The sequence below is a fragment of the Pollicipes pollicipes genome, unplaced genomic scaffold (genome assembly GCF_011947565.3).
Source record: "Pollicipes pollicipes isolate AB1234 unplaced genomic scaffold, Ppol_2.1 Scaffold_3447;HRSCAF=4054_pilon_pilon_pilon, whole genome shotgun sequence".
Taxonomy (NCBI): domain Eukaryota; kingdom Metazoa; phylum Arthropoda; class Thecostraca; order Pollicipedomorpha; family Pollicipedidae; genus Pollicipes; species Pollicipes pollicipes.
In genome coordinates, this window is record NW_023596297.1 from 12,475,805 (window position 1) to 12,487,258 (window position 11,454).

General features: G+C 49.4%; 1 protein-coding gene across 1 annotated transcript in view; it reads right to left on the reverse strand.

Moving 5' to 3' along the window:
* The window catches only part of LOC119091648 (teneurin-a), a 68,480-nt gene extending 58,615 nt beyond the window's left edge, over positions 1-9,865 (reverse strand). The window contains exons 1-2 of the mRNA XM_037214458.1: positions 9,794-9,865; positions 6,944-7,013 (exon numbers count right to left, since the gene is read on the reverse strand). Of these exons, the coding sequence (XP_037070353.1) occupies positions 6,944-7,013; positions 9,794-9,865 (142 nt within the window). The remainder of the gene's footprint in view (positions 1-6,943; positions 7,014-9,793) is intronic.
* Between the last annotated feature and the right edge of the window lie 1,589 nt (positions 9,866-11,454).

The following is an 11,454-nucleotide window of genomic DNA, read 5'->3' on the forward strand; positions in this document are numbered from 1 at the left end:
AGCTTGGCGTCAATGAGCACTACGGTTGACGCACCCTTGACATCAAATAACGAACTAACTGACTGAGTGCTACAGCTTAAGTCGAAAATGCTTAAGCTAGATACACGTTAAGGATGTTACAAAAAGATATGAGTCGGTATGTCGTCGCCGCAAATTAGCGCACAATCTCATTTTTAAACACTTGAATCACTTGTAACGGCGGTATGACTTGTGAAGTGATTTGAAAGGGGAAGAATGAACCCAGACGAAATTTCTGTTCACGTTCGTGATCCTGACAAGCTCATATAACAGGATATTTGAACCCCGCTGACCCTGTCACGCCCAGGCTCAAATTCGGGCAGACGAACCGTCCAGTATAGGGAAACGCCACGGAAAGATATGCCTCACATGTGACGTTATCTCCATAATTTCTATCAGACGTGCGAGAATTTCGCGAGCTGATTTGAACGCGTCTGCCTCGACGTCCGGTAGGGGAACAAAGCGACGAGTAATAAAGGGTGGGCCTCAGAAGTGACAGGTCAATTATGCACCAGAATGGGGGGCACCGATAAATAATTCACCCACACCGGATGTGCTCTCCAGAGACATGCTAATGTGATCAGACCAGTTCTTGTTATCTAAGGCGCTAAGCAGAAATAAAAGAGAGAGAGAGAGAGAGAGAGAGAGGAGAGAGAGAGAGAGATAGAGAGAGAGAGAGAGAGAGAGAGAGAGAGAGAGAGAGGAGATAGAGAGGAGAGAGAGAGAGAGAGAGATAGGGATAAAGAAAGAGTTTTGGAAAAGCATCCTGTGCAGTCAAGTGCGCTTCCAGCTCACACAGCTGCAACATAGAAAGAGTGAAACCCGTGCTCATACTGTAATAAGGTCTGAATCGCATTCCCTGACTCAATCAATATAACTAGAAAGTGTTTTTTTTCGTGATTTCAGGACGTTAGAAGGAAGTTATTCCATCCAATCACAGTTGTCCAATCCAAGATGTTGAGGACAACACTGGAATCTTAGCGGTTTGCGACCAAAGGTGGACTCGACCCAATTTTCCAGACGGTGGAAGTACCCAAATTCACATTTCTATTACTTAATGCAATGGACATCAATTTGGAGCTTTCTCTCAACAAATGGACTTTGACTTCTTCGCTATCTCATGCTAGATGCAACACTAGGGTTTAGTGGATCGCTCCACTGTGTACAACCATCGTTCAAGAGGAATTTCAATCACCTGGACTAATGTCCAGCAATAATAAGATGTTAATAAACCGAGAACGGGAGGAAAACTAACCAAACAACTTGAAGAAAATGACTTCAAATGGCCATGGATGTAACGTGACTATTAATTGTGAATGCGGCTGTATCACCATATCCTCTGAAAACTGACATCAGCTCTGTGGCGTTGTTTAGGAAAAATAAACCCAAAAAGAGCATTTTTATCATAACATTTCTTGAAAAGTTTTACTTGTGCATTCATCTGTTTTATTTTGCACGGCTGTGAGTTCAACGTTTGTTCCTGGCGATCGATTCATGGCATATTTACAGCGGGTTATTTTTAAATACTTTATCTTTATCGCTGTGGTGCGTTAAGGGCGCGCAATGAACGTTTAGATTCTAAACGTAATTTGAAGTGCCCTTGAAAGGTAAGGCAGTATCCAGGAGACGGCGTAATGGGCGCAGACTGGTGCGCCACCTCACATCGCCGAGGAAAACAGAGGGTGTTTGAGCACACACTTCAGAGAGAGTGTGGTCGACAGATTCTGGACTGTTTAAAGATTTCCACAGTCTTGGTATCTACGTCTACCGGGTCTTCATTTTTGACAACATTTGAAGCAAACTAAGGGAAAAAGCAAATGCAACTCATGTCTGTATGAAAAATATGTATGTAGGAAGTAACAGTCACGTCGATGAGACAGAGTGAGAAGTATCGTTTTCGGCATGAGCAAAACGCACATCTGAGGATCTGTAAATCTGCTTCCAAAGAAGGGATAGCGTCTCGAATATCTCATCGGCCCGCTTGCATATCGCTCCAAACCTAAAAAGCTCGTAAGTAAAATACGTCCTCACAATGCAGCTACGCAAACACCGGAAAAACATTTAAGGTAGACAGCAAAGCTTTTAGTGTTTCCAGAAGATATTTCCCACAAATTTTGGCGCGCGCCAGCCCCAGCAAGGAGCACAAAAACGACATCTGGAACATGTGCTGGATTAATCACCATGCCTGACTTACTGACACCCAGTTGTAGCTCAACCGAAAAGCACGCAAACAAGCAGGCAATTGAAGTTTAACAGAACTTACATAACCAAGCAATCAATATGCACAAAACATGGTATGAATATGCAGTTCACAGCATTTAAGTGATGTCTAGATATGCAGTGGATGCATAAATATGCAATTCACAGCATTTAAATGATGTCTGGGGCTATGGTACGATTTCTGGGAGACATCCGGTGCGCTGCCGTTTTATTGTCGGACTGCGCGGTAGAAATTTTTCTGATGATGAAGTACGAGACAGCGGTCCAAGGAAAGCGGGAACGTATTGGACTCAAAATGGGTCACTGCTTGATCTTACATCGGGAGGATCAAATGAAAGAAGACGACCGAATTGACTGATGTGACTCATCTCCTGATGGCTGTCGTGTTGCTTTTCAGCAGTGCTGTCCGAATTGAGGGCTTGACCTGCAAGCTAGACTCACAAGACTGCCATCTTTATGATATAGATACTGTTGTGTAACGGCATATTACTGATGTGCGCCTGTCGAAACGTCCTTTTTGCAGCAATCATTTTTCGCTGTGTGAAACAATCGACAGCCAGAGCACAACACGTCATGTAGAAGCTGAGATATTTCATGTAGTACGCGATACCTTATTAGGATGCGGATAATGACCTGATGATGAGATATATCGTGAAGTAATGACGAAGTTTCAAAGTTTCTTATGTCCCTTGCTCTTCCAGCTTTTGTTAACCACCGCCTACGCACGACAGCATTCCCGGAATCAATGATCCAAGATCCCTCCTTTTTGCTCTTGCAGTCACAGGCTGCTCCGGCACTTGCATTAGGATGCTGCCAAGCGGCCGACACGACGAGCCAGTTGAAACTGGCAGACGCGAGTGCAGCCAATCTGCTGTGCGGCCGGTGCGTGCGCGCCGTGCGCCGCCGCGCGCCGTTTTTCCCAATCGGCCGCCTGCCCGGGGGCGGTAATTGTCTCCCGAAGGCGGCGGTGATTTATTTTTCGGCCGGGTGGCGCGGCCCGGTTGGCCGCTCCAGCTGCACCGCCGGGGGCTCGCTCGCGGCCCACCGACGTGTCCGACTAACAGTGCCAGACGGAGCGGAACTCGGCTCGAGGAGCGGCCGTACGCGCCAGATTTACGGCGCAGCGGTGAAAGCCAGACTAGGAGCGCCAGGTCGCCCACTTGCGCACCGTGTAGATGCGTTGGATGCGAGAGCGAATGTGTTGTTACTCCCAGACGCGCGCGGGACGCACAGAACCGTCGCATGTCGGTCTCACACAAAGGGGATTGTTTGTCCGCCTCACAGCTACGTCATTGTCCGACAGTTTTACACCGGCGCGACAGTGCGATAAGTCTCTCACAAACGCGATACCGGCTGCAGACAATAGAGTGTCCTTTGAATACTAAACAACACACCGTTGTTATTTAAAACACTCTGAAATAAACTAGAGCAGAAGAAACGTCAACGGTACAGAAATGTAGTCAAGCAAAGCCCAATTGAAAGAGGTAGCGACGCACCACGACTGGTGGCCTCAATACTGACTGAAGTGGGCATTGGTTTCCGCACGGTTTCGTGCATTGCTGTGCATCGTCCTACATGGAACTGATATTTTATTACAATTTGATAGCATCACGGAGCCGGACGCATTTGCAAGCATTCACATTCACGCAGCATTCACATCTTTGTAAATGCTCCCAGGGCATAAAGGGTGATGGAGACACATTCTCTAAACGTTTAAAGAATGTATGCTAACTTTTGATATGACGAGGTATGCATCTTATTTACAATCGCAAAGGCTCCCAATGACTCACATTGCTATCAGAGCTACTGCAAAAGGAACAACAGCTATGCACATCATTGTGCTTTGTTTTTTTGTGTTATTTGAAGCACATTACATTCCCGTCAGGGTGTCATACACTTTGTAACAAGCCTTCTAACGCCTGCTGGTACTTTCAGTGAGGTTTCGCCCCGAGTGCATTTCGAAAATGAAATAGATTAAGCGTAACAATGCACCAGCGAACACTGACTCTCCAATGTGCAAGGCAGGGGCGGGCCAGACAGACCCGAAGAGAGCATTTAAGCTTTTAAAAACCTCCATTTGCAACACCACCCGGAGACACGATCTGAACAGCGATTCCAATCGACCAGTTCATTTTGTGAAAAACTTCTGTAGCATCTAACCGATTACCTTACTGTGATGGGTTTTTTTGCCCGCTTGAGGCAGCCAAGCGTGCCACATGGCTTCATCGTCTGATGCTCATCCAGTTCGCATTAATAAATTCGGAGCAAGCATGGTTTGATACGCCGGAGTAATCTCCTGTCGGGGGTCTTCGCCCATCTGTCTGTGCGAGCTATTTTCACACAGAGCATTTAAGCCTGGCACTGTACGGGGAAATTGGGGGAGCGGCTGCAGCCCGTGAGGAACAAACCATGACGATTGGCCGTAAACAGCAGATCCATGGCTTCTAAAGACAGCTGGCCAAGACAGCCCGAACGTATTGGTGCCTTCTGCCCTCCCACATGTGATGACGTCATTCATGTTCCAGACACATTAAGTCCTAGGACGAGGCCAACATATGACCGCATTTTTATATCTCTGGGGGAACAAAAAGAACCAAAAGCTTCATTAGTAGTAACATTCAACCCATCCCATTTCAGCCAGACACCATCCAAACGGTCTTTCATACCTCGGCTTGGTCTCCTCGCACGCGAAGCTCACATGATTCTCGGACTTCCCGGGTACCCAATCAGACGTTAGGTCTGGGCGGTCTGCCTGTCGTATGTTCAGCTACTGACCCGAGCTCCAGCCAATCGGGCGGCGACGCTGGTAATTAGCGAGGTCAAGCCAGGAGGAATAATTGCATCTCGAGACATCTGGGAGCAGCATGCAAGACCTGGCCAATTAATTAGCCTGTCCGGAGAACACCGCAGTTTGCCACCAGGAGCATTAGCGACCACAGAGATGTCTGGGGTAACTGTCAGTGTTGGCCAGCAGTTGCTCCGCATGAGCCGTGGGCATTTTTGCTTTGTTGGAAATACTCATCACGCAGAGTAATGCTGTTATTTCAACTCGCAAAGCTTTCAAAGTTGAGTGGCTTGACTAGCCAGGCTGATTTAGATTGCTGTCTGAGCAACCTTGCAAGGGGGCGTCTGTAGTAACCCAACCCTGTCAGAGAGCAACTGCATTTGGTTACATGCGATTCATAAATTATGCAGGCGCTAACAACTACAACCACTTTAGGATTTCCTACTTTCAGGCTCATCCGATTTCGTAAAACATCTTTTTGCGGATGCAGGAAAGTCAGTGGCAGGGCAATGCCATTTTTAAAATAATGAAGACGTCAAACAACTAAAAACCAGCTTGAATTACAAGCATGTGCATTTATAATAAAATAACTGTAACTTTATGCGCGGAACAAAATTGTTATGCCTACAAAATAGCTTGGTGCTATTACTTTTTCACATTTTTGTGGCGGGTATACTAAGTTTGTCATTTCTGCGTTTCAGCAAGAAAAAGTAGTTTGTGAAAAGCCTTAGACTAGTCAGTGTCTTAGGCCCAGCATCTGTACAGAGCATGTCTAATAATGAAAGCTAACTGCATGGGACGTCGCTATCGCTCTTCAGATGGCTCGCCAGAGGGCCAGAACCGACAAATGAAGCACGTCACAAGGGCCATTCTTCTCCCCGCAGACGGATTCCAGACCAGCTCCCGCCAGCATAAACTCCAGCAGAACGCTGCGCCATCCCCACAGTGCTGCACCGGAGCATGACGCAGTCGTTGCCATGGTAACGCCGTCGGTCACTGATTGGGTCTCTTGTTGCACCGGTGCGGCGGCGTATGACGTACCGAGCAGTACGGAACATAATTTTCGGATCGTGTTGCCAATCTGGCGCATGCCGTGGGTCTGGGTCCAGGGCACGGCTCGATACGGCGTGCCACGTTCGTCTTGAAGGTCTGGCACTGGAAGAGAGAGAGAGAGAGAGAGGGGGGAGAGGGAGAGAAAAGTGAGAGAGAGAGAGAGAGAGAGAGAGAGAGAGAGAGAGAGAGAGAGAGAGAGAGAGAGGAGAGAGAGAGAGAGAGAGAGAGAGAGAGAGAGAGAGAGAGAGAGAGAGAGAGAGAGGAGAGAGAGAGAGAGAGAGAGAGAGAGAGAGAGAGAGAGGAGAGAGAGAGAGAGAGAGAGAGAGAGAGAGAGAGAGAGAGAGAGAGAGAGAGAGAGAGAGAGAGAGAGAGAGAGAGAGAGAGAGAGAGAGAGAGAGAGAGAGAGAGAGAGAGAGAGAGAGAGAGAGAGAGAGAGAGAGAGAGAGAGAGAGAGAGAGAGAGAGAAGAGAGAGAGAGAGAGAGAGAGGAGAGAGAGAGAGAGAGAGAGAGAGAGAGAGAGAGAGAGAGAGAGAGAGAGAGGAGAGAGAGAGAGAGAGAGAGAGAGAGGAGAGAGAGAGAGGAGAGAGAGAGAGAGAGAGAGAGAGAGAGAGAGAGAGAGAGAGAGCAGAGAGGAGAGAGAGAGAGAGAGAGAGAGAGGAAAAGCCTTTTCAAGGGGCTGAGGAATCTGTCGAACTTTCAGGGTCCGAACTTAATATATTTCACTACCTACGCTACCTACCGCACCCCTCTTTTCAGCAACGTGGTTCTTCTCCTGCCCTCTAGACTCCCATCCGCGCCCACACTCCCCCGCCCTGGCATGCTGACGCCCTGGACAACCCGTCGGTCGTCGTGACCCGGTGTGCTCACCGATATCGTCGTTGTCTGAGGAGCTGTCGTACTGGCGCGTCCTCCAGTCGGCGCCCCCGGGAGGCGGGCCCTGCCCGGCCGCCGGGCGAGGAGACCGACCGCGGCTTGCCGCGCCCCTCGATTCCGAGTCGGCTCACTGCGGCACGCGGGGAGCGAGTGTCAGTGTGCGGCACGAAGGGGAGCCAGAGGCGTCGTCAGTGGCGGCACGATGGGAGCAGAGTGGTGTCAGTGGGGCAACGCAGGAGCAGAGGCGTCAGTGTGCGGCACGCCGGGAGCAGAGGAGTCAGTGTGCGGCACGCGGGGAGCAGAGCCGTCAGTGTGCGGTACGTGGTGGAGCAGAGGCGTCAGTGTGCGCCACGCACGGAGCAGAGCCGTCAGTGTGCGGTACGTGGTGGAGCAGAGGCGTCAGTGTGCGCCACGCACGGAGCAGAGGCGTCAGTGTGTGGCACGCAGGGAGCAGAGGCGTCAGTGTGCGCCACGCACGGAGCAGAGGCGTCAGTGTGTGGCACGCAGGGAGCAGAGGCGTCAGTGTGCGGTACGGGGTGGAGTAGCAGCGTCAGTGTGCGGCACGCCGGGAGCACAAGAGTCAGTGAGCGGCATGCGGAGGAGCCGCAGGTCAGGGTGCGGCACGCAGAGAGGCAGCGCAAGCGGAGGGCAGCGGCATCAGTACGCGGCGCACATGGGGACGTTGATATCAGCACTAACACATCAGAAAAAGGAAAAACAGTGTTGACACCGTGAGACGGGAATGGAAATGCTGGGGTACGCCGGGTAACAATAAAAAATCGGAATATGACAACGCAAAACTGAGGCTCAAGATAAGTATCTTTTTTCTTGTTCTCTGTTGTCTAGCGATAGCGACTTTTCCCTGGCGCCATTCCCAGGTGAGTTGGCGTGAGATATATCACCTGTCTTGACCCTGACGTTCTCTATTTAATTTCGCCATGTTCATGAACTTAGGAAGTATTGTTCAGATTACTATAGCTCTAAAGCTCCCCGTGCTTGACGGTGCACTTCACTCTGTTCTTGGCGCCCTTTGGACTTCAACCCCTTATACTCTGTGCACAAAGCAAGTTGCGATACAAATATCGAGCTAGCGTAATGTGCGCAAAATGTGCAAGTAGCGTGACATGCCTGAAATGGAGTATAATATGTGAGCCTGACGCGTGTGTCGTGCTGCAAATACGTGACTGTGGTGCTCCGCCTACCGACCACTTGCAAACGGTCACAGTTAGGGTGTAATGCCAGGGCCGACAGTGCCAGGCGCTCCACGCTCCATTAAACAAACATATATTCCATATCCTTTCAAACCAAATAAAAGTGTTGAGTGTATGCACACACGAATAACAGTAAAAGAAAATTAATACGGCCGGTGAACGAGTCCTTGTCAGCGCATTACACAGGATTTGTTGGGGCCCATATTGCCGTCATCTGCGCTTCAGGATTGCTATAACTCCGCTTCACCACCGGCAAACAGCGACTTCCACCAACTAGTTAAAGCCAGGTAACAGGCGATAAACCGGTCGGGGCCGAGGCCGGGTCAGGGCGTGTCGACCAGGCGGCGAGGGCGGAGTCTCGTGTAAGCCAGCGCCTGGCACCGGCCCGACTATAATCTCATTTACTACTCGGGCACTCCCGCTCAACCCAAATCACGAGCACGTGTTCCCGAGGTCTACGGGCCTCATTAACGTCTATAAAGGCGTTGTTACTGGACTAACGTGGTGTAAGGTATACGAGCTTTACCGTGCAATCGCGTCGTTGTGTACATTACATGTACACTACATGACATAAATTTACATTACATATTCGTCATGTTCAAGTTATGAACGCCACAGAGATATTCTAAGGTGTAATTTGTCTTTGTAGCCTGTGTGGTTTATCGTGGCATCGTTCAAAACAGAAACTTCGCGTACATCTCTAGGCTGAAAAAATCGCCATACTCTGGCATTATAATTTACAGCACATGTGCTCAAATTACTGGATTTAAAAAGCTGCCCACACACAGTCCATGCGACGAGAGGGTGTGCGTTTATCTTGGAATCTAGCATTTTAGATAAGCAATACCTTTATGATAATGTCAAAACCATTACCTGCAGCTGGTCATGCACGGTGCGTCAAAGTCTCTAGAAACGGCAGATGGCGTGTGACCCCCCATTGTGCGTGTTGTCAAATGTTGATAAAATCTTGCTATGAGGAAATGATCTACTTCAAAAACTGTTAGTCCGACACTTTTCAGGGATGCTCTTTCACCGCCGTAGTTCAGCACATGGTGTATCTATGCATGCTGTTTGCAAAAAGTGAGTTAGAAGAAAATTACATATTTATCGTTCACTTTACAATGACGTTACTTGAGCATTTCTTGTAGTCTTTGCATTGAATCTTTAACCCATCCATGAAGTATGGATTTTCAGATTTAACGCCATCATGAGCAAGATATAAACCATTGATTTTCTACGAATATCCTGTTTGCTGGACATCATGGCTCGGGTCAGAAGCTCATGGTAGGTGCACGTGCTGAGGAGCTGGTCATCAACCCTTTCTTTCTCCCGTCTCGCTCGCCTGTCGAAGTTTATCACCACCTCCCCACCTCTCCCCCTCCTATTGTTCGGCTCACCTCTAGATGGGCGAGGTCACCTGGGAGGTCCGAAACCTAGGGACGCAAAAAATAATCACTTCTCTGGCGGCGGAGCTCAGGTAACGGGTCGCCTGGGAAATCAATTAAGCCCCGGATATTTTTATGGGGTTGGCAACGGAAGGGTCGGAGACACCACAATACGACGCAGAGCGCCACACCGAGTGAAGTCACGATAATGAAGTCACGACCGAGTGAAGTGGACCGGGTGACGTCACGTGGAGCGCCAGACCGGGTGACGTCACGTGGAGGAAGCGGCGGCCGACGTGGAATGTACGGTGGACGGACATAGTGACTATGAAAATGACGTGAAAATGACGACGTATGTGATTGCCGACTTCGACTGCTCCAATACACAGGGTGCACATTAAACGTGACTCATCAGTGCACGATTGATGCAATATGACAGAGGAAGGGTCTGCAACCATGCAAGTATAATGATAATTACGTCTCTCATTCGGTTAGGGGGTGACACATTTATGTAGACATATTTCGAATGGCACCAGCGATTGGCACAGCGAACCACACCAGTGCAATTTTCTGTAATATGCTCCTGCGGTTACTGTCAACAAGCTAATGAGCGGTGTGTTTGGGTCATGCACCTTTGTAATTTGAGGCTCTCTCACTCAGGGTTCCGTTCTAAAAGTTGGAGCTATGTGAGCTGTCCCGTTCTAAAAGCTGGAGCCAAGTGAGCTGTCCGTGCGATCTAACATCAAAGTGACCACAGATACTTCAAGGTTACAGGTAGGTCCAATATATGGCTAATTGGTAGTGTTCGGTAGTAAAAAGTCATGAGGTGGAAGCAAACAACTTCGCCACAATAGTACACGCTTAGCTTAAGATTTACGGCTGGAGGCCTTTGCTTTTTTTGGAAACTGTGGTAACCATTCCCAGCGCACCTTCTCCTCAAACCGTAGCCTTATCTGCGTCCGTTTTCACAAGGCCAGCAACTGCAACGACTGAGGTTCTTGGGATCTGCCGTTGAAGGTTCTGGTTGGACACAAAACAGCGGCAGCTCTAGGACGTGTTTCACCAAATTTTAATAGTCATATGACCTTAAAATAGTTACACGTTAGTCTCCTGTGTAGCTGCTTTGTTCTCATCAAGCTTTCTTCGCCCGTGAGATCACAGCCAGTTGTCCGCTGGCAAAGCTGAGTCCTCGCCGCGCCTCTCTTTGACATGAAGAGCACCCAATAGATCCACGATCAACCCGCACCAGGGTCACAGCGGCGCGCGTTCTCGCATGTTCAGGATAAAGCGCTGCGCAGCAACGTCAGCCGTCCGTGGACGGCGAAGGACGCGTACGACATCCGGTGTGCTGCGAGAGTCGCAAGGTGCTTTTGGGCTGCTGTGTAGCAATGCTTTTTTATCGCGTCATGGAATGTGTGGGCGTTAGCTGGTAGATATGAGCAGCGTTATGAGAGTATTTCGCATGAAAACGAACTGGTGTTATATGTAACAAATGCTCCGGGGTGTCCGAAGTCACAGAAGCGCCTGCTCCTGAGTCTGCTCCTCGTTCTGTTCCGTGCGTTCAGTTAGGGTGACCTGCAGTCGTATGCGCAATCCAAGGCTGTGAAGTGTCAGGAAATTCATGACTCGAGGGGGTGGTGGGATCGTGCAGCCACCTGGATCGGGCCGCCGCACAGGTGAACGGGGTTGTCGGCCGGGTGCTGGACGTGGGGATACTGTTCCGGTGGACACCTGTGTTGAGCGGCACAGCATATCAGGACAGGTGCAGGCGAGGCAGTATGAGACAGTTATCGAATGATTGGATCTGGATTCTGGATGCGCTACTAGGGGACTATGGGAAAGGGAAATGTGGGTAAACCGGTAGTTGGTTGCGATTATTTACGTGCATTATAGTAAAAGGCAGTGATTT